Below are 20,719 nucleotides of genomic sequence, written 5' to 3'. Positions count from 1 at the left end.
CCCTGAACATGTTTTAGTTTGATAGGTGGAATTAATTTTCTTCTTAAATGTGAGTGTAAAATTGATACTTTAGCTGTAAAGCTGTGTCATTTCCAGAAAACAGGCGCTGCTGGCCTGGAAACTCATTTACAGACATCCCTTTCCCCCAAACTGATTACCACATTTGGAGTAACAAGAACGTTCTATAGAAAAATAAATCTCTATATTATGGGAAGTGGGTTGACAATTGCATTGTATTGGTTAGACAACTTATGATTGGTGGAGCACAGACCAGCTGTTCATTACCTTTCTGGATATTATGATTACAAAATACTTTTCATTGTAATCACTTGCAATTGATAAATCACTGGTTAATCTCTTTGAATGCGAGTTGTTGTCAAAGACATAACTTTTAAAGGGTTTCTCTTGCTTGATGGTGATGTAGAACCAGTTTCATAATTAATTAATGAGGAAACATGCACATCCACACCACTGTTAAATGAGAAAAAGAGTGCCAAGGGTTGAGTCTAAATCAGGAACAAGGCATGAGACAATCCAAGAGCCAAGTGTGGGAAATTCTTTTGAGTTGAAGAACACACGATGACCAGGAGTTCAGCTTTCTCATTTCCCAGCATTCCTCTGTGTGCTGGTGCCCGCATGAATGTTGTGTAGTTCCTCTGATTGACTAAGTGAACAATAGTTTATGTACTCGGTCTGGTGATTTCTGGCTGATCCTGTTTTAATGCTTGACAGTGTTGACACTGGGTCACCTTGCTATCATATCTTCTGTCCACTCTAACGCTAGCAGCTCAACAGCATACATTAAGATAATGTGGCGTTCTCCCACTGACCCCACTGTCCCTGTTGCCTCTGTTGGCGGATCAATGTCAGCTGAAATTGGCTCCAGCCCCCCTGTGACCCCAAAAGGATAAGTGGTATAGCTCATGGATGGATGGATGTATAATGGATGGATGGATGTATAGTGCCAATGGCCCCTTCTTGATGCACATGGTAGTCACACATTGGCATTAAGGTATTAAACACTAGTGTCAGATATTGCATAGATCTTTCGCCTTGCCAGTATTCACATCTATCCTTGTGTGTCTGCCATCATTAATACAAACGAGGTGTTTCCCGTCCAGCTTATTATGTGCATTAAAATGTTCTCACCACACAGCGCTTCTTTAAGGTTAATTGTACCCAATAACTTCACTGTAACTGCAATAGTATAAAATGTCAATATACATGCTGTTGACACTCTGTTAGTCTAAAAATGTGAAAAGGACAGTTTAAAAAAATATATTTATATTAGATTCATGTTGGAATTATATGTAATAACAAATGATGATGATGATGATGATGATGATGATGATAATAATAAATGATGAAAGTTTACTTTACAAAACATTTACGTAAGCATTTATTTACCAGAGCAAGATGAGGTTGGCACTGAATCAGGACCAACAAAATACCCTTTGAAATACCAGTAAGAAACACAACTCAAAAGGAAATAGTCGAAAAAGTCCATAAATACAATAAATACATAAAAAAAAAATCATATTAAAAACACCCAATGTAAACAACACAAGATACATTTGGAGAAAATAAAAAATGCACAAAGACAGATGAATGAAAGGGGATTTTTAAGGGAGATTTTTAGGTGATGAATTAGCAGCATCAGTTCCTCAGGTAGGACAGGCCACAGTCTAGGAGTCCAAACTGAAAATATACCGTATGTTGTAACTCATACAGCCACCTTCATCTGTTACATACTGCAAAACAACTATCAGAACACTCTTGCACTTGTACATGATTCTATCGCATCAATGTTTATTTGTTTATTTTAAACCTGTCTGTCTGAATACTTTACAATTGGTCTGAGGCTGAACATGAAATGTACATTGCATCATATTCATAAACTGATGAGCCAATTCAAATTCAATTGTTAGTTTCAGTTTACTTCAGTGTGAAGTTATCGGAGGCTTTGAATTTACTTATTTTCAGTGATCATTTGCAGAACTCACGGGCCAAAGGGGTAAACGCTTCTTACTGTGACTCTGGTTAAGAGCTTCTCAACTGATGGTCAGGAGTCACAGGTGTCACAACTTCCTGAATAAAGATCTCTATGAGGCAATAGCATTTTACATGATGGCTAGGTGTAAAGAAATGGGTCTGTTCCCCCAAAACCTTCTTAATTATTTCTGGTGGAATTTAGCCTCACCGATAGCTTCAATATTCTGTATTGAAGTCCCAGGATAAACTTCTGTTGCAACCTGAAATACACTGGAGGTGAAACGTTTGTGGTGCTCAAAGCATTGGTCACAGTACTGTCAATGAAAACTGTTGACAGTAAACAACAAATTGACCCTTTAAAGTGACATTATATAGCCTTTGAAAGAAGAAATAACACAATCTGCCTCATAAAAATTAAAAGTTGAGTTCATAAACAATAAGATAAACCACTGCTCAGTTCAGTCCACTCAGAGGTTTTGCTGCTACAGCCACAGTTGGTCTGGCATAACTAGTAGCTTGTGATGGCTAATGTTAGCAAACTTGAGATGCAGTAGATATTGGTGTGAGTTTGGCCATTTTGACTCATTTACACATATTACATATATACATTTTTCACAATGATGACAATCTACAATAGGTGATGGAATCGGAAAGCATCTACAACCGCCCACAATATGTGTGTCTTCAGAAAACAATGAAGCATTGAGAAGAGAAAAAACACAGCTACTCTTGCTGTCTAAAGTTGCTTACTGCAGCTTTAAATTTCACAAATAGCTGAGACATGTGACAACAACTTTTAAAGGCATTAAAACCACCCTTGTTACCAAATCAGTTACAGTAGCTCATAGATTTAGAGGAGCTTGTTGGATGATCCATCTGAGAATCAGATCCACCTTGATTTTAATGTGAAAACCTGGGCACAGGCCAAAGTTGTAGTTCTTGCAGTCATGCACACTTGGCGGTGGGCAGACAGAAGGCCATGGTGGTTGGAGGCACCAGGATATCAATGAAGATGGGCCGATATCCTGCTGGCAAAGGAGGGGCGCTCTGCTCCAGCAAGTCCAACACAGCCCCTCTGATGTCCTTCGAGACATCACCACGGATGTCCAGCAATACAGACACATGCTCTTCACTGAGGGACGAGAAAAACGTGAAGGTATAATTAATTTTATCAACAAAGTCTTTGTACTTAATTATTGTAATTACTTTATGGATATTCTTTTACTTTTTGATTGGTAGATACCCAATTCTGACATAAAATAACATTCCCATGACTTAAACCGAACACTGTTAGTGTTAGCTCTTTTGCAAACAAGGATCTGGTTTGACATTAACGGATAGTGGACTAATATTAAACAACTACAAAACAAGATGGGCAGACTGAAAAGCATGAGGCAGTTGGGGGAGAGCAGGTGACCTCAGATTACCTGATATCAGGGTATTTGGCTGCAAGTCCTGACACTTCCAGAGTGAGCATGCTGGGGTCTTTGAGTCGGATGAAGTCAGCCAGGACGGGTAGTAAGGCTAAAGGGTTCACTTCAGGTACTGACCCATCACCCTCCTACAGGGACACAAAGTTACACACCTGATTATGGGCTTGTGATAGCTGATACAAACACCAATACTTTGACTGTAATTGCGATTGGCTACTGGAGATGTTTTACATTTACATTTACTCATTTGGCAGATGCCTTTATCCAAATTAAATATTTAACTTCACTTTGTCATTCTCACAAATCAGTGTTAAACCTACTTTGCTCAATATCATGATGTACAATATTATTGAATATCAGCCCAAGCCTACCTACATCTACATTACGAAAACTATCTCAAATATAAGTGGATAGTAATGTGGAATAAAGTCATAAGTTTCCTATAGAATCAATTAGTTTCAGGTCTTCCTACATGTAATATTGATCCCCATACAAAAAATGTAACATATTCTACATGTTTATGTATGATCTTATTAATTTCTTATTCATTTTAATCATATATGTCCATCTTTTATATTTACATATATAATAACATATATTGACAGACTTTGGGATGGAGAAATGTTCATGTAAAATATGTTTATAAAAAAAAAACATACATAGATAAACATACAGTATATGTCAATGTATGAAAATGTTTCAATTTCTAACAGGTTCCATAGGTCATTTTTACATACATAGACTATGTATACAAATAGGTACATATATGATCTCATTTCATAACATATATTTCATATATGGAAATGCAATATATGTACATATATTGCATGTGTGTATAGGTTAGTTCAACAAAATAATTATTAATATAACATTAATGGTAAACATTTCTGCATCATGACAGTTCGAGTCAATCTAAGGTGATCACGATGATGTTTTATGTAAGTACTGCTCACCAGGCCGTGGAGGATTTCTCTGAACAGCTGGTCGTCCTGAACCATCTGCTGAGCAAGCTGCCTCCTCTCCTCGGCACTGCGACACACGAACCTCTTCTGCATCAGAGCCCTGACATACTCCACTACCATCAGCCACTGGGCCTCCTCCTGCAGACGCTGTAGGTACAAACAATAGACTCAGCAGGCATGTTGACCATCTATACAAGGTTTTACATATGCACCATACCACAGCAGGATAGACCTGTGTCAGACTGTTACTGTATGCAACAGTGTTGTTTTGTTGATATATTCATGACAACCATCATCTTGTCATTTTGTACATAGGTTGCTGTGAAGCATGCTCTGACACTATGCATCCCCAAAATACTGCACCAAAACATTAAAATAAAACTGGCATCAGTATTATCATCCTCTGATGGTGGATATGTCAAAACAGTTTGACTTAGTACATACACACATATATATGTGTTGTACATTCTTTGATCAGTGGTAAGTCACCACTTCTGTGTTTTTTTAACAAAGACACTTAGTAAATACTGACGCAGAACATTGTTGTCACTGCTCTAAACCAAATAATGATATCAACCTTCAAAAACTGTTTTCAGCTTAACCCTGATTCTTTTAATAAAGGAGCTTTCAGATTAACGTTGGTATGAGCAACGTTCATATACTCTCTGTCACAATCATTCTTAGGCCGTGCTGTAGCAAACATTTGTGTTTTTGGCAGACAAGAACAAGAAGTTGACAAAACTAGATATGTGATTGTTATAATGATATACAGGACATATTCTACACACATTTAGAATACATATCAAGCTGGTAAAGCAAATACAGCAGAGTATTTGTGAAGTGGCCTGAAGGTTCTTCCTCTCTTGTTTAATGCATTTTAACTGGGCTTTAATCTATTTTTTTTGTCACAAAATACTTCTGTTCCACTCACTGAGTTTTATCAAACATTCACTTCCTTCCTTCACTTCCTTCACTTCCTTCTTCTGAACAGTGTTACCCCAAAGAAACACAGTACAGTTAAACTACATTCTGCCCATTAGGGATAGAAACAGAGCAGAGCCGTGACCTGTCGGCAGGGTGGCCGGACACGGCCATATAGCTCCAGGTGACGCTCCAGGACGTGGCAGAGTTTGGGTGTGGGGTCTCCCTGGACCAGCCAGGGTCGGGTCAGCAGACCCGGGAGGAAAGGCTGAAGGTCCAGCAGCAGCTGATCCATCACCAGGCGACACGCCCGTCTCACCGCCCGGTCCAGAGCTGCCAGTGGGTTGGGAGGAGTCCGAGAAAACTGGCCTGCCGACCGGGACAACTGCTGCTGCTGCAGGCTCTCTGTAGACTTTCTGCATCATACACAACAGGACATTTAAACTGTGGCCTGTACCTGATTTTTATTCTTATTTCATTGTATTTTTTATCTGGGTTGTTCTTGAAATGAGGTAAGACAAAGAGCACTGCCTTGAGTGGACAGACCAGTAGAGCAAGAAACACATGAACTAGATGAGAACCTTGTTACCTGAGCAAAAACGTATATCTTTCTCTTTGAGTAGAGGGAGAGAGCAGGCTACTCAGAGTCTTTCACATCTGCATGGGGTGTATGGTGAGTGAAGACTGGAGACAACACTGTGAACTTTACCCTGTAGTTTTTAAGAAACCGTTTAACCAATACTCTGCCATAATCTTACTTGAGGATGATGCAGTTACTGATGGAGGCCAGCAAATAGTGGAGGTAGAACTTGTTTTTGTTGTTGCTCAGATCTCTGCGATGCTCTTTCCCAAATTCCACCAGAGCTTCCCGAAACCTGGAGGTGAATATGTGAACAAATGCTGCTAAATGAAAGATTAAACTGCCGGAAACAGCTGACAATTAAACAGGAGGCAGGTATGTAAAAGTAGTGACAAGCAAAACATGCATGAACACACACACACACACACACACACACACACACCTGTTCAAGAGGTTCTCCATCTCATACAGACCCATCTGTATAGTCTGATCTCGTAGGGATTCCCCAATCATCAGAGCCACCCGGGCGTTCTCCTCCAGCATCTGTCACAGTACCACAAACACAACACAAAATATAAAGCATGACCTGGCTCATCTCAGGCTTTAGGCTCTGTGGGGCTGAAAGTGGTTACAGACAGCTTTTTCAAATTCAAGCAGGCAAAGAAGCAATAAGCACATAATGTTGTTACAAACTGTGTCTTCAGGGAGTGGACAGGGATAAAGACCATTACTGTGATTACATGAAATTAGATGAGATGAATTTCACATCAGTTTCATGATGAGGTTCAGATGTAATAAGGCCACATTTCTGCCTGCAGTCCGCCTGTGTATGTGTACGTGGTTGTACTTTAATGGACTGTATAGCATGTTGTGTACCTGTGTGATGATAGTAGGCAGGCTGGTTTGGTAGAAACCTTCATGGTCTGTATCTGGTTCCTGGTCTCTCTGCCAGTCTTGCAGTTCCACCTGTAGAGCTTTGTGCATCCACTCTGATACACTCTTCTTTATCAGTAACAAGGAAACACACATTGAATGTACTTGAATGACACACTCGTTACAGGCTCCCAACACAGGCATCAACACACCCACAACACAAGGGCAGATATTCACCAACAAAATGTTGGATTTACATTTACATTTCCTTATCTAAAGCTTCAGTACAGTAGGAGACCTTTGCTATTTAATACAATATATGAGCTATGATGGGTGTCTAGCACAAAATGTGCAGTCACTGTAGATCCAGACTATGCAATGTCTTTTTTATTAAAGTTACATACTAAGGCCAAAACACAGGGACCCTGCGTTCACAGTTGAAATCTTGTGAAATCTTGACGAAAGGTTTGTGGTTACTGTTGACTCACCCGAACACTCTGCACATATTTGCTCTGTAGCTGCTCCAGTCCCTCATTGGAGATGAGAGGTCCCAGCTCCTCTTTCTCCATCTCAGTCACCAGCTCTGGATGACCCATCATGTCTGGGCTGCCAAAAAAATAAAAGTTAAACCTAAAAAAAACTACTTTATTAATCCCTAGGGAAATTCAAATTGTCCAGTAACTTATTCATGTAAGATCTGAGTCTGTGTCGTGACCCACAATATACACCAGCCACTTCATTAGGTACACCTTGCTGGTACCAGGTTGAACCCCTTCTGCCTTCAGAACTGCCTTAATTCTTCGTGGCACAGATTCAACAAGGTGCTGGAAACATTCCTCAGAGATCTTGCTCCATATTGACATGACAGCATCACACAGTTGCTGCAGATTTGTCGGCTGCACATCCATGATGTGAATCTCCTGTTCCACCACATCCCAAAGTTGCTCTACTGGACTGAGATCTGGTGACTGTGGAGGCCATTTGAGTACAGTGAACTCATTGTCATGTTGAAGAAACCAGTTTGAGATGATCTGAGCTTTGTGACATGGTGCGTTATCCTGCTGGAAGCAGCATCAGAAGATGGTTCACTGTGGTCATAAAGGGATGGACATGGTCAGCAACAATGCTCAGGTAGGCTGTGGCGTTTAAACGATGCTCAGTTGGTACTAAGGGACTCAAAGTGTGTCAAGAAAATATCCCCCACACCATTACACCACCACCAGCAGCCTGAACCGTTGATACAAGGCAGGATGGATCCATGCTTTTATGTTGTTGACACCAAATTCTGACCCTACATCTGAATGTCGCAGCAGAAATCGAGACTCATCAGACCAGGCAACGTTTTTCCAATCGTCTATTGTTGAGCCCTTGTGAACTGTGGCCTCAGTTTCCTGTTCTTAGCTGACAGGAGTGGCTCCTGGTGAGGTCTTCTGCTGCTGTAGCCCATCTGCTTCCATGTTCGACGTGTTGTGTGTTCAGAGATGCTCTTCTGCAGACCATGGTTGTAACAAGTGGTTATTTGAGTTACTGTTGCCTTCCTATCAGCTCGAAGCAGTCTGGTCATTCTCCTCTGACCTCTGACATCAACAAGACACTTTCTCCCAGAGAACTGCTGCTCACTGGGTATTTTCTCTTTCTCTGACCATTCTCTGTAAATCCTTGAGATTTTTGTGCGATATACACACACAGACACATATAGATAGATTATAGATTTAAAAGATTTAAAAATCTGTGGCACAAAACAAAAAATATGTTTTGTGCCACAGATTTTTTTTCCTTTCTATCCTGTGAAACACTGAAACTCAATTTAAAATAAAATAACAAGTACGCAACAGACATGCAGCTATGATCAATTTCCCCAGCGTTTCTGCCTCATTAGACATTAATTTGGGGAAAGAGAGACAGTGTGTATCAAAGGTAATCAGCTGCATCTGAAATGAAATGTGCAGTAAGAGTTTTATCAAACTTAATTTAAGGGAGGGATGGGCACTCAACCAAATTAGAAGTTGTTCATCTGTTTCGACTTGTTCAATCTCTAAAGTCATATCAAGCCAAAACTGACATTATTGTTAATGTATAATGTAGCTCCACATTACACAGACAGTTTTAAAGCACAAAGAAACACACTGACAGACAGACAAAGAATAAAATACAGACTGTGTACAGGTTGTTGACCTCACCTGTTGTAGATGTGCAGCACCCAGTTGAGCACAGCAAAGATTTCACCACTCTCCAGGTCCCAGCTGCTAACCTAGGCCACAAATATCCCTTTCATGTGTATAGTGAGATCCCCACCAGTTTCAAAATAAAAATTAAAAATATAATTAACTTTGTGCATATTTCATTTTTTATATGTAAACCATGATAATGTAGAGTGAAAAACACATAAGTTAAATTAACCATTAACTATTGAACTATTAATGAACTATTAGTCTCTGTAATTGTTTAGAGAGATTTGTAATCTACAAAGTAAGGAGAGTTTATTTCTCACGTCACTCACCTGTGCCAGGTGAGCTTGTAAACAGTGATGGCTGGCCCTCAGGTAGGCTCCTGTTAGCCGATAGTGTGGTGGGACACAGTGCTCCAGCAGGTGGCGCACAGTGCCCAGGTCTGCCATGGTAGCGTGCTGGAGAGCAGAGAGATGGCCTGCCAGTCCAGGACCACGCGTGTGCAGGTAGGAGACGCTGCGAAACCGCGCAGAGACTGCCTCCTCTAGTACCTGAAAGGCAGGAGATGTGAGAGAGGACAGAGCTCAAGACACAAGCAGACATTTAAAAGGAGCAACGTGGTGGAAGCTCAAGTGTTATGTATGAGCTAGTGCTGACCTGGAAGAAGCAAGCTCTCCAGCAGCGAGGTCGTCCAGGGGGTAGAGGCCTGCTGTTGCTCCCGGTCCCACCTCTCTCCTCCAGCAGAGCTTGGTCCAGGGCTTCCTCCCGCTCCACGATCCTCACCGCCGATACAAATGGTGTGGGGTTTTGTCGTGCCAGAGCCAGAGCACTGCTCACCACTGCCCACAGCTCCTTACCTGCAGTGACAGGGTGGAAGTTAAGGATGTGATATCAGACTCATCTGGGGGCTGATCTTTTTTAATTAATACTGCTGATACTCATATCACTCTGCCTCTGCTCTTAAACTGTAAATATAAATATTCAGTAGCCTAATGTTTTTTTTTTCTTTGATTTTTTTAAGTTTTAGTAGACAGATCCTGATGTTGAAAATGTGGTTTCCCACATCCCACCATTTCATTTGAACAAAGTGACTATGTGTAACAAGTCACGTGTCGCTTTTAGTTCCAAACCCAGATAATTGTTGCCCAATCCTGAAGTTTTCAGGATAAAGACAGACTCAGAGAAACTAAATCCTGCAAGGTTGGATGGTGGGTCCAGGTGGGCGGGGCTTAGGCCATGGCTGAGAGCAGTGACTGCTTCATTGTGACATCACAAAGTTCCAGAAGTCCTGATGGCTAGTTTAATTTTGATTTGAAGGTGAAGCTTTAATAAATATCATAAGAAATTATTTTGTTGTGATATCTAAATAAAAGCTACATTAGAGAGGCTTCAAGGAAAAATGTTCTCTCTAAACTGACCAACTGAGGACCAGTGTTATATGTGATGATCACATGGTATAATTTATCACAGACACAACAGTAATACAGTCATTTTTGATTCTTATTCCTCTGCTTTGTTTTCAGAAGAAGACCAGTGCTAATCCATTAAAGTTCTGTATAATTTCTGTCACACTCTGAACACTGCTATTTACTTACAAATGTGTCTTTCTTTTATTTAACCAAATTATTCAAACTTGTCAAATGTGTTAAATGTTGTCTTAACACAAACAGCTGAACACGAACCATATTAAATTACAGTCTAAACTGATCAACATTCAGATTTAAAGTGTCTGTGTCTGATCCAGAGATAATACTGGCTTCAATACTTGAAGCTATAGAAAAAGCTTGGTTCGTACAAAAGTGACTAATGACAGTTGAATTGAATGAGAGAGTAAACTTGCCCAGGGCGTCTACAAGCTGCCCAACACCAGAGAAATATTTGGACACCAGCTCCTGGTCTTCAGTGCTGAGTGCACTTCCTGTTGTCCCAGGAGCCCCATGGAGCTGCCAGAGGATGTCGTCCTGCCAGCGTTCCAGATCCATCAGCTGGGCATGGGCCTCCAGGAGCCGCCGGGATTCCACCAGACGCTCAGTCTCCAGCACCATGCTACGTACTGCAAAGGACAGGGAGGAGGGAGGCAGAACAACTTCCTCAAACTGTCAACTATTTATGCAACCTCTTGCTGCCACTTGAGGCTGAGAGGCAAAGAGGGAAGTTATCCATTTTAGTTTCCAGCAGAAAATGTTCTACATTACATCATAACTAGCTGTGGAAGCTGGAATATTTCTGAGAGGATGCAAGTCTAAATACTTTCTCTGGTTCTACACAGAACCAGAATAAGTGGGTAAAAGAAATCAGATGAGCAACACAGTGTTTCAGATACATAGGAGATGTAAATACACCTAAACACATTAGCACTTAGATGATGATTAGAAAATGTTGAAATTCAGATGCTTGTTAATGGGGAGACCAACATTTTTCATTTTTTGTTGAACATCTCTATGTCATTATCTTTGGTCATTATCGCTTATTCTGTGAGACAGTGACATACAGTGCATCCGGAAAGTATTCACAGCGCTTCACTATTTCACACATTTTGTTATGTTACAGCCTGATTCCAAAATGTATTTAATTCATTTTTTACCTCAACATTCTACACCCAATAATGACAAAGTGAAAAAAGGTTGCTTGAAACTTTTGCAAATATATTAAAAACAAAAATCTAACATGTACATAGGTATTCACAGCCTTTGCTCAATACTTTGTTGAAGCACCTTTGGCAGCAATTACAGCCTCAAGTCTTTTTGGGTATGATGCTACAAGCTTGGAACACCTATTTTTGGGCAGTTTCTCCCATTCTTCTTTGCAGAACCTCTCAAGCTCCATCAGGTTGGATGGGGAGCGTCGGTGCACAGCCATTTTCAGATCTCTCCAGAGATGTTCAATCGGGTTCAAGTCTGGGCTCTGGCTGGGCCACTCAAGGACATTCACAGAGTTGTCACTCCTTTGTTATCTTGGCTGTGTGCTCAGGGTCGTTGTCCTGTTGGAAGATGAACCTTCGCCCCAGTCCGAGGTCCAGAGCGCTCTGGAGCAGGTTATCTTCAAGGATGTCTCTGTACATTGCTGCGTTCATCTTTCCCTCGACCCTGACTAGTCTCCCAGTTCCTGCTGCTGAAAAACATCCCCACAGCCTGATGCTGCCACCACCATGCTTCACTGTAGGGCTGGTACTGGCCAGGTGGTGAGTGGTGCCCGGTTTCCTCCAGACATGACGCTTGGCATTCAGGCCAAAGAGTTCAATCTTTGTTTCATCAGACCAGAGAATTTTGTTTCTCATGGTCTGAGAGACCTTCAGATTCCTTTTGGCAAACTCCAGGTGGGCTGTCATGTGCCTTTTACTGAGGAGTGGCTTCTGTCTGACCACTCTACCATACAGGCCTGATTGGTGGAGTGCTGCAGAAATGGTTGTCGTTCTGGAAGGTTCTCCTCTCTCCACAGAGCAACGCTGGAGCACTGGCAGAGTGACCATCGGGTTCTTGGTCACCTCCCTGACTAAAGCCCTTCTGCCCCGATTGCTCAGATTGGCTAGGCAGCCAGCTCTAGGAAGAGTCCTGGTGGTTCCAAACTTCTTCCATTTACGGATGATGGAGGCCACTGTGCTCATTGGGACCTTCAGTGCTGCAGAAATTTTTCTGTACCCTTCCCCAGATCTGTGCCTCAATACAATCCTGTCTCTGAGGTCTACAGACAATTCCTTGGACTTCATGGCTTGGTTTGTGCTCTGACATGCACTGTCAACTATGGGACCTTATATAGACAGGTGTGTGCCTTTCCAAATCACGTCCAATCAACTCAATTTACCACTGGTGGACTCCAGTCAAGTTGTAGAAACATCTAAAGGATGATCAGTGGAAACAGGATGCACCTGAGCTCCATTTTGAGTGTCATGGCAAAGGCTGTGAATACTTCTGTACATGTGATGTTTTTGTTTTTTATTTTTAATATATTTGGAAAAGTTTCAAGCTAACTTTTTTCACTTTGTCATTATTGGGTATTGTGTGTAGAATGTTGAGGTAAAAAATGAATTTAATCCATTTTGGAATAAGGCTGTAACATAACAAAATGTGGAAAAAGTGAAGTGCTGTGAATACTTTCCGGATGCACTGTAGGAGACACTTACTTAGATTGCACAAATTCACAAACTTGTCACTTACCAGACTTGCATCAATAGTTTTGTGACAGAATATCAAAAATTAAACATTATAGATGTCACATTAACCGTGGGGCTGATGTATTGTATTGTATTATATTGCTAGTATAGTATGTTTAGAATCCTGTAAAATCATTCTCTCATGGTACAGTTGGATTAGGGCAAATGCAACTATGGTAAAATGGAAGGTGAACTACACCATTTAGCTCCTGATTACAACAGGACATAACTATTACAAACACAAATGTATTAATATTCTCATAAAAAGACTGAAAAGTTCAAAATGAAACTGATTCAGAGCAGCGTCTCACCAGAGTAAAGTCGTGGCAGGTTGCTGACAGCAGCAAGGAGCTGACAGTGGTTGACTGACAGTTCTCTTAGCCGTTCTAGAGACTTCACCCCCTCTGCGTTCTGATTTGATTCTAGTCCTGCTTTCTTCAAAGCATGTGACACGTCCCTCAGCTCCGCCCTGGCCTCCTGGAGCTGCTCCAGACCCCAGCCTACCCCCTCCAGGTATGACTGCACCATGGACTGGAGGGAAATGATTGATACCCAGAAAAACAGCAGTGCTGATTGAATCACTAGTCATTGCAGGGATTCAAGTGCATGTTTGCATTTATGAGAGCATTCAATAAACTGTGATCTCACTGTGTCATTGATTTGTCTTTATGCATGTCTGTGTGTGTCCCCATGTTGTCACCTTGAGTCTGGTGTGTATGGAAGCAGTCCTCTGACTCTCTCTCTTCCTGTACTGGCTCACTCGCTCCAGATGTTCAGGCTTACAGAAAACACCTGAAGCCCACTTCAAGGCAGCACCGCGGGCCAAACGCTCAGCCCGCTCCACCTCTGGCCAAACCTTAGCCACCACCGGCACCGTGTCTGTCAGCAGGAGAGGAGAAGCAGAGTCAGGGAAGTCAACTACTGGTTCATGTTACAGACAGATGTTTTGTCTAGAGAAACCACACTGATGACACAGATTTCATTTCACATCTCGTGGAGGTCGAGCTCCTGGAGACAAATATGAAACATTGTTTTTTGAGTTAAAATTCCAAACGTGTAGAGTTTTGTACATGATCATCTTTTAGAATTGTCTGACGTATATGTTTTTATTTGCCATGGTCATGTTGTCAATACTAAGCTGCCAAACCCTTTACAGTCACAGTCGTTCCACTGCTGATGGTTCTCTGAGATCAAGAAGTCATGTCTTTTTCTGAGTTATATTTATGCTAGGGGTCCTTTGTCTACACTCAGGCCTGCTGCTCAGCTAAATCTAGTGCACATTTAGGGTTTTGGATTTAGTTGGAAACCCGACTCACTCTGAGAACTTTCGCCAAATTCGCTTTTTCCAGTTTGTTGAAAAACAAATCTTTTATATCAATTATACAAAGCTGGAAAGGTAATGCAGCAGCATCCCACAGCACCTGATGTCGAGCAATCACACAGCTGATATACATGTTTGCTATTCAGTCATTTTAATGACAGTGCTCGCCTCCATGCGTTCAAATGTTCCACCAAAACAAGTTCCACTCTCAAAGTATTCTGCGGGGGTGCCGTCGCTGCATCCATGGTTCAGTGCCTATCATTTGAGTTCAGAAGGTTTCTGCCTTATATTGTAGGAGAGTTAAGTCTTGTGCCAGTATCGCCCTGCAGCATGTTTTTATATAACTGGGAGATGCCCTTCAGTAGCTTATAGTTATCATGAAGTAAACTCTTCATTTTAGATGGTTTAGGTTCTTGTCTCCTGTTAATAGAACCATGTGAATAAATGAGCAGATGGTAAACCAAGCCTCCCTTTCAAAGAGGTTGCTCACTTCTCTAATCTAATTGTGCCAAAATTGAAATGTATCATCATTAAAACAGAGAGAAAGAGGTTTCTCGACACTGGAGTGAAGGGAGAGACTGCTTGACTGTGGCCCATTACTCTACAATACGTTCGTGTGGGGTGTGCAAACTGTTTATAATACAAGTGTTCTTTGTGATTTTTATAAATGCAGGTGATCCAGTATACAGTATTATAATGTAAGGATGAGGTAAAGTGGAAGCAGGGTCATCCTCTTTCATCCAATACCTGAAAATAATTCAAATTATAAGCAGTATCAGTATTTTGTCATATAATTATACCTGATATTTCATATACTCAGGAGACCATTTAAGCCTAAAAGTTGTTTGCAGCTGTTCAGTGTCAAACTTAAATTGACCAGATAAAAAAAGATCAAGCAATATAAAAACTGCTGAATCTAAGAGTAAAGGATTTCTTAAATAAAGCGAAATGTCATCAGCATACAAAGAATCTCTGATCTTAATGCACTCTGGTCATGTGACCTAATTATAGCAGCGAAGAGTTTAATTCCAAGGGTGAATAATATTGAGACAGTAAACATACTAAACATGACAGACGTGAAATAATTCAATTCACCTGAGTCAAAGGCTTTTTCAGTGTCCATAGAGATGGTAACCACTGAATAACACTGAATGACCCTGACGAAATAAGAAGTTATAAATGTAACAACTTGTTATGTGGGACTTTAAAAATGTCTTTTTAACTAACAGTTAAAACCTGGCAGGTCAGGGTGAACTGCAACGAAAGCTTGTTCTGATGTGCTCTGCCTGGTGTATAGCCTGAATGACAAATAAAAAGTCTACCTATCTATAACTGATTCCCACTATACAGCTTACATTTTTGCAGTGATCTAATAATCAGCATTTAACAAATAGGTGGGCCTGTATGCAGCACATTGCACTGGGTCCCTGTCCTTCTTCAGCAGTAAAGTGATGGTAATGCAGTACAAGTTGTCTGTAAAGAAAGTTCCCTGTGAAATTCGATAGGGACACCATCAAACAGTGGTTACTTTCCACGTCTGAAGAACCACTAGCGCTGGTGGATGAATAATTTTTAAATTGAATGATTTTCAAAATCTTGAATTATACAACTGCCAGAAAAATCACCTGAACCTGGGACACAACCTTCCCAATGACAGAAGAGCTGGAAGAGGTCTGATTATCAGCCAAATGATCGTTATCTGTCTCTATAGCAGCTCTCTGCTGTCAAGAGTCATTATGTATTGGCTCACTTATTGTTTCTGATTTACCAGCTCAGGACAAGTACACCCTGATTTTGTTATGGCTCCCAGCTCTCACATGATTTCACTGCTCACTGTTGAACTACCAACAATGTCTCCCGTAAAAACAGAGATTTTTTAGCAGCAGTAATATTTGGTGTTTATGGAGTGGAATATGCTGTATAGTGGAGAGGATAGTTTCACAGCGGCTGGCCGGTCAGGTGAGCAGGATATCATCTCATCTCTGCAGAGCAGCCGTCAGAGCCACAAGACAAAGCTTCCATTTGAATTACACATCGTTATTGGTCTTAACTGAATAATGTGCCAGTTAGTGACTCAGCAGAGAATCGTGTGCTGTGCTGAGTCACCAGCACAAAGCGATTCCTGAAAGTTTAGGGAATGTGTTGGGTTCAGAATATCTACCAGTCACAGATAAGGCATTTAAGTCCAGATTCTGTTCTGAGGTCCTGATAAGTATAGTAATTCAGTAGTCTCTCTCTCTCTCTCTCTGTAGGTCTGTGGAAACCTCAGTTACACAAACAGGACTGTCTCTGTCTCAGGAGGTTATGGGACACTCTGCCTTCTCCTATCAAGCCTAAATCTGAAACATCATCATCAGCAACTCTGCAAAACAATGAACCACCGAGCTCACATTCAGGAGAGTGATGAGCGTCACGTAAGCAGAGGACAGCAGTCAGTCACCGATGACCACACTATCATTCTGCTGCAACGGAGGGTGGGTATGTAAAACAGCAGCAGACTCTTTGGTCATGATGGCACATGGTGCAGAATTACAGCTACTCTGATCATATTTCTTTAGCTTAGTTTATGCAAATATTCTGTGCCTGTAAAGCAGCACTTCACTAGTATTAACATGTCAGTTTACTAGTCATGGGAAACACAAAAGAAGATATCAGGCTGCATCATGGGAAGTGTAGGATCCATAGTTTTTGGAGCTTGACCCATACAAGTGGCCTTTTAATTAAAACCAAAGTCAGACCCAAACCCACAGTGAGGCATCATCCTTCTATCACCATGGTCCACATCTCTGGAGCAGCCTCCCTGAAGAGCTCGGGGCCGCAGAGCAAACTCAACACCTACCTTTGTAGCCTGGATTTTAATTGAATTTTATTTATCTCATCTGTCCATCTGTCTTATTGATTGGCTCACACTTTTCTTCATCCTTGTCAGTTCGGCAGTTGAGAGAGTCTCTGCACTGAGGTCAGTTTTTTGGTGCCAGTGTTGTGGAGCTTCCAGTCATGCCACATGATCTTCATCCACAGCTGGCAGTTTTCCCAGTTGTTAAGTAATTGTACATGTTGAAATTGTATTTTTTTTTTTTCCTCAGCAGCAAATCCTTAAAACCCCCAGAAATCTGAACACGACAACTGAGCAAACACCATCAGCTGATGAAGATCATGTGATATGATCGAAAGTGCTACAATAACTACTACCTAACTTTGTGGTGACAGTTGTTTCTGTTTAAAATTGCGTTTGGACCACCAGGGGACACTAAAACTCCATATTCAAGCTAAAGAACTTACAGCTTTTAAAAGTTCACTTCATTTTTGGTTTTACAAAAGCTTTTTCTGTAGCTCTGATCAGGGAGGAACCTTCATGACACCGACTTCCTGATGTTCAATATGGACTCAAAAGCCAGTGCTGCTCCACACATTAGACCATCATTCTCAACCTGACTCCTGAATGAAGGAGAGTGAAGAATTCATTCATTTCTCTTGTAGAGAAGCGACACACAGTCACACAGTCATACAGCCACAGCTTTGCTTTGTCTCTAGCAGCTCAGAGAGTTTAGAAGAATAAGTAGGTGTTAGCAAAACAGCAGTGCTGTCGACAGGCAAAGTGTGTGTGTGCGTCCAGTGTGTGTGTCCCATTACCTCCTGGTTTGTGACCACCATTCTTCTGATCTCCTGCTGACATTGAAGTTCACTTTTAAGCCGCCCATCCACTGGACGAGTCTCCTGTTCCCTGAGGGCCGGCACTGAGGGTGCCCGGGGCGCAACGCTGTCTGAGGAGGGTGAAGAAGATCAGATGAGACGCAGGATGAGAAAAAGGAGGAGGAGGAGGAGAAGAAAGGGTGGAGGAGAGAGGGCACAAATCCATTCTACTAACGGCTTTCCTCTTCTCCCTCACACACACTCTCTCACCCAGACACATCCTCTGTTGAGAGGCCAGCAGGAAAGGGAGGGAGCAGGGAGGGTGGAGGAGAGGGAAGAGAATAATGCTGGAGGGTGGGGAGGTGGGAGGGGGAGGGGGGAGAAAGGGGCAGGGAGAAGGAGGGTATCAGGAGATATGATGCATTCATGGGCCTGTTGAGAGGATGGTAAATACAACTAGACAATAACATTCACCTCGGCTTTCAGATTCAAATTTCTGCTGAGGGCTTCAACAAAACAATCCCAACTCAAGGTCCACTTTCTCTGAAGCTTGCAGTCTTTACAGCTGCTCAGCTTGAATGTCAATAGATCTATCTCCATGACAACCAAGCAAACTCCACCCTCTGATGAAGACTGTGTGATATGGTTGAAAGCTTGAGAATTTCCAAGATCAAGAAAGGACCTTCATGCTTTTTCACATCGGATCTTTTCTTTTTTTTCTTTTTTTTTTTATGGGAAGTGCGACATTATTTTCTTTTGTTGCTGAGTTAGATGAAGATTGATGCTCTAATATTTCTACGGTAAATGAGATCACTGGCAGCAGCAGTCAGCTGAGCCCAGCACAGGCACTGGAAACCTCACTGCTCACTAATTAACACCTTCTACCTCGTCTGTTTAATTTGTACAAAAACTTCAGTGTAAACACTAAATGTTTCACATAGTGCCACATGTTTTGATTAAATTGTTTTCATGTTGAAGTAATTATGATTTGTCCCACAGGACATTAAAAGCAGCGAGAGAGAGAGAGAGAGAGAGAGAGAGAGAGAGAGAGAGAGAGAGAGAGAGAGAGAGACTGGGTGAGGGGGGGGGGGGGGGGAGCAGGGGGTAAGTGGACCTTTTGGGAGCCTGATAGTTCCCTTGACTTGTAAAGGGAAACCAACGGAACAGTTACAGGAAGAAAGAATGTATAATGCAGAAGTCATTAGGCAACAACCCACCATAAAGATGGGAACACAAGGGAGCCAGGAACTAATGGAGTCCTCATCGTCTTCATGAGCACTCCACAGGGGCCCCTGGTGACTTCAGACACTCATCAGTGCTCGGCACCTACTCCACGGCCTCATCCTGCCCTGAGGCCTCCGCTCACTCGCTCACTTCTGCGTCACTGTGGGTAAATCAGTCATGACTCACACGCATCAATCATTGGCCTTCATTTGACAGCAGGTAGACAACCTTTGTGGCTCTGTGTTGTTCTGTTTTCCCCTGAGACAAAAGACTGTGTGATTGGCCGCCTCTGACCCGCTGCAGCTGCCGGCTCCCCCACCGCCCTGTTTACGCCTCCGAGCTTCCCGGAGCTGCTCAGAGCGCAGCGAGGATCACGCCAAGTGGCCCCGTAGCTGGAGCCCGTTCAGACCGGGGATCTGAGGAAACACAGCACCGTCATCTGTCACGCTCTCTCATGCAAGTCCAAAATCTGTGCGTGGGCGTGACGACTTAGTCTGAAAAACAAACTGAAGCTGAACAAGGGACAACAATAACGGACTTTTAGAGTGGTTGTGTAACTTGTGTTTTACTTTAAAAAAAAAAGCAAAACAAACCCTCAGTCATTGGCTCCTTCACCATATATCTCAGAATAATGATGCATGAAGAAGTGAGGACGATGTGCACCAATTCATACCGTCAGTGAACACAACACTGACATATAAGTTGATAAGGAAAACTTGTTCACATACTCATCCAACATGTATAAAGCAACATTAGCATGTTTGACTGCATTGATCTGAGGGGGAGAGTTTGTCATTATTTCAGTCATTTGGCCCATTGCTCTGACAAAATGTTGATCATAGCAGCTTCAAACACAAATAAAACCCAAGGTTTATGTGCATTATACATCTGAGGTGGGAAGGCTAAAATAAAACATGAATAAAATAAACACTCTGTTGTGTGGAAACAGAGCAAAGCGTGTTATTATGGGCAGGTCCCATATAAATTTACTGCATAACATCCACTGATCCACGATGTTTCCATCAGGACCATCCTCCCGTCAAAACGACTGTTTCTTAGTCATGCTAGCAAGGTCGCCCTCCTCGGTATCACCGCCACAGGAACAGCTTCCTCCAGGGTGGTGTAAGGAAGCGAGCAGACACTGACACACCAGGATGTTGTGCAGAGTGTATTCCTGTCAGGGTGGGGCCACATCGCCGAGGACAACAAGGCCGCTGACCTGCTCAGCCCCCGTCTCACTGCTCAGTCACTCCCCCTGCTGTACACCAACAATCACAGGCTGAAATCAGAGATGAAGTTCAGGATCCTGACAAATCACACTCAGGTTCTAACTTCTGTGACTCCTGACTGGCTGTCCATCCACCATTACATCCACCCAGCACTTAATCCAGACCAAAACATTTGTAAAGCTGTCACGGTGATATGAAATTCACTGGATGTCCCTGGTCTATAGACAATGTGC

General features: G+C 42.1%; 1 protein-coding gene across 4 annotated transcripts; it reads right to left on the bottom strand.

Annotated features, from left to right (window-relative positions):
* Positions 1-1,386: 1,386 nt before the first annotated feature.
* exoc3l1 (exocyst complex component 3-like 1) lies at positions 1,387-19,390 on the bottom strand. 4 transcript variants are annotated; one of them, XM_071489446.1, is made up of 16 exons: positions 19,251-19,390; positions 18,034-18,164; positions 13,780-13,958; positions 13,391-13,610; positions 10,770-10,982; positions 9,587-9,786; positions 9,262-9,480; positions 8,942-9,012; positions 7,250-7,367; positions 6,765-6,890; positions 6,331-6,431; positions 6,067-6,183; positions 5,454-5,724; positions 4,379-4,534; positions 3,420-3,553; positions 1,387-3,124 (listed from the first exon to the last, which is right to left on the bottom strand). In XM_071489446.1, exons 2-16 carry the CDS (start codon positions 18,074-18,076, stop codon positions 2,938-2,940), a joined length of 2,355 nt encoding a protein of 784 aa, XP_071345547.1. In that variant the 5' UTR covers positions 18,077-18,164; positions 19,251-19,390; the 3' UTR covers positions 1,387-2,937. The 4 variants fall into 4 exon arrangements, with proteins under 4 accessions (XP_071345547.1, XP_071345554.1, XP_071345537.1 ...); XM_071489453.1 differs by lacking the exon at positions 19,251-19,390 and adding an exon at positions 18,508-18,608; XM_071489436.1 differs by lacking the exon at positions 19,251-19,390 and having other exon boundaries at positions 18,034-18,340.
* Positions 19,391-20,719: the final 1,329 nt, after the last annotated feature.

This window comes from Trachinotus anak, unplaced genomic scaffold (assembly GCF_046630095.1).
Source record: "Trachinotus anak isolate AG129_WGS33_773 ecotype Australia unplaced genomic scaffold, CSIRO_AGI_Tana_v1 ptg000002l, whole genome shotgun sequence".
NCBI lineage: Eukaryota > Metazoa > Chordata > Actinopteri > Carangiformes > Carangidae > Trachinotus > Trachinotus anak.
This window is presented reverse-complemented; position numbering and strand designations above follow the sequence as displayed.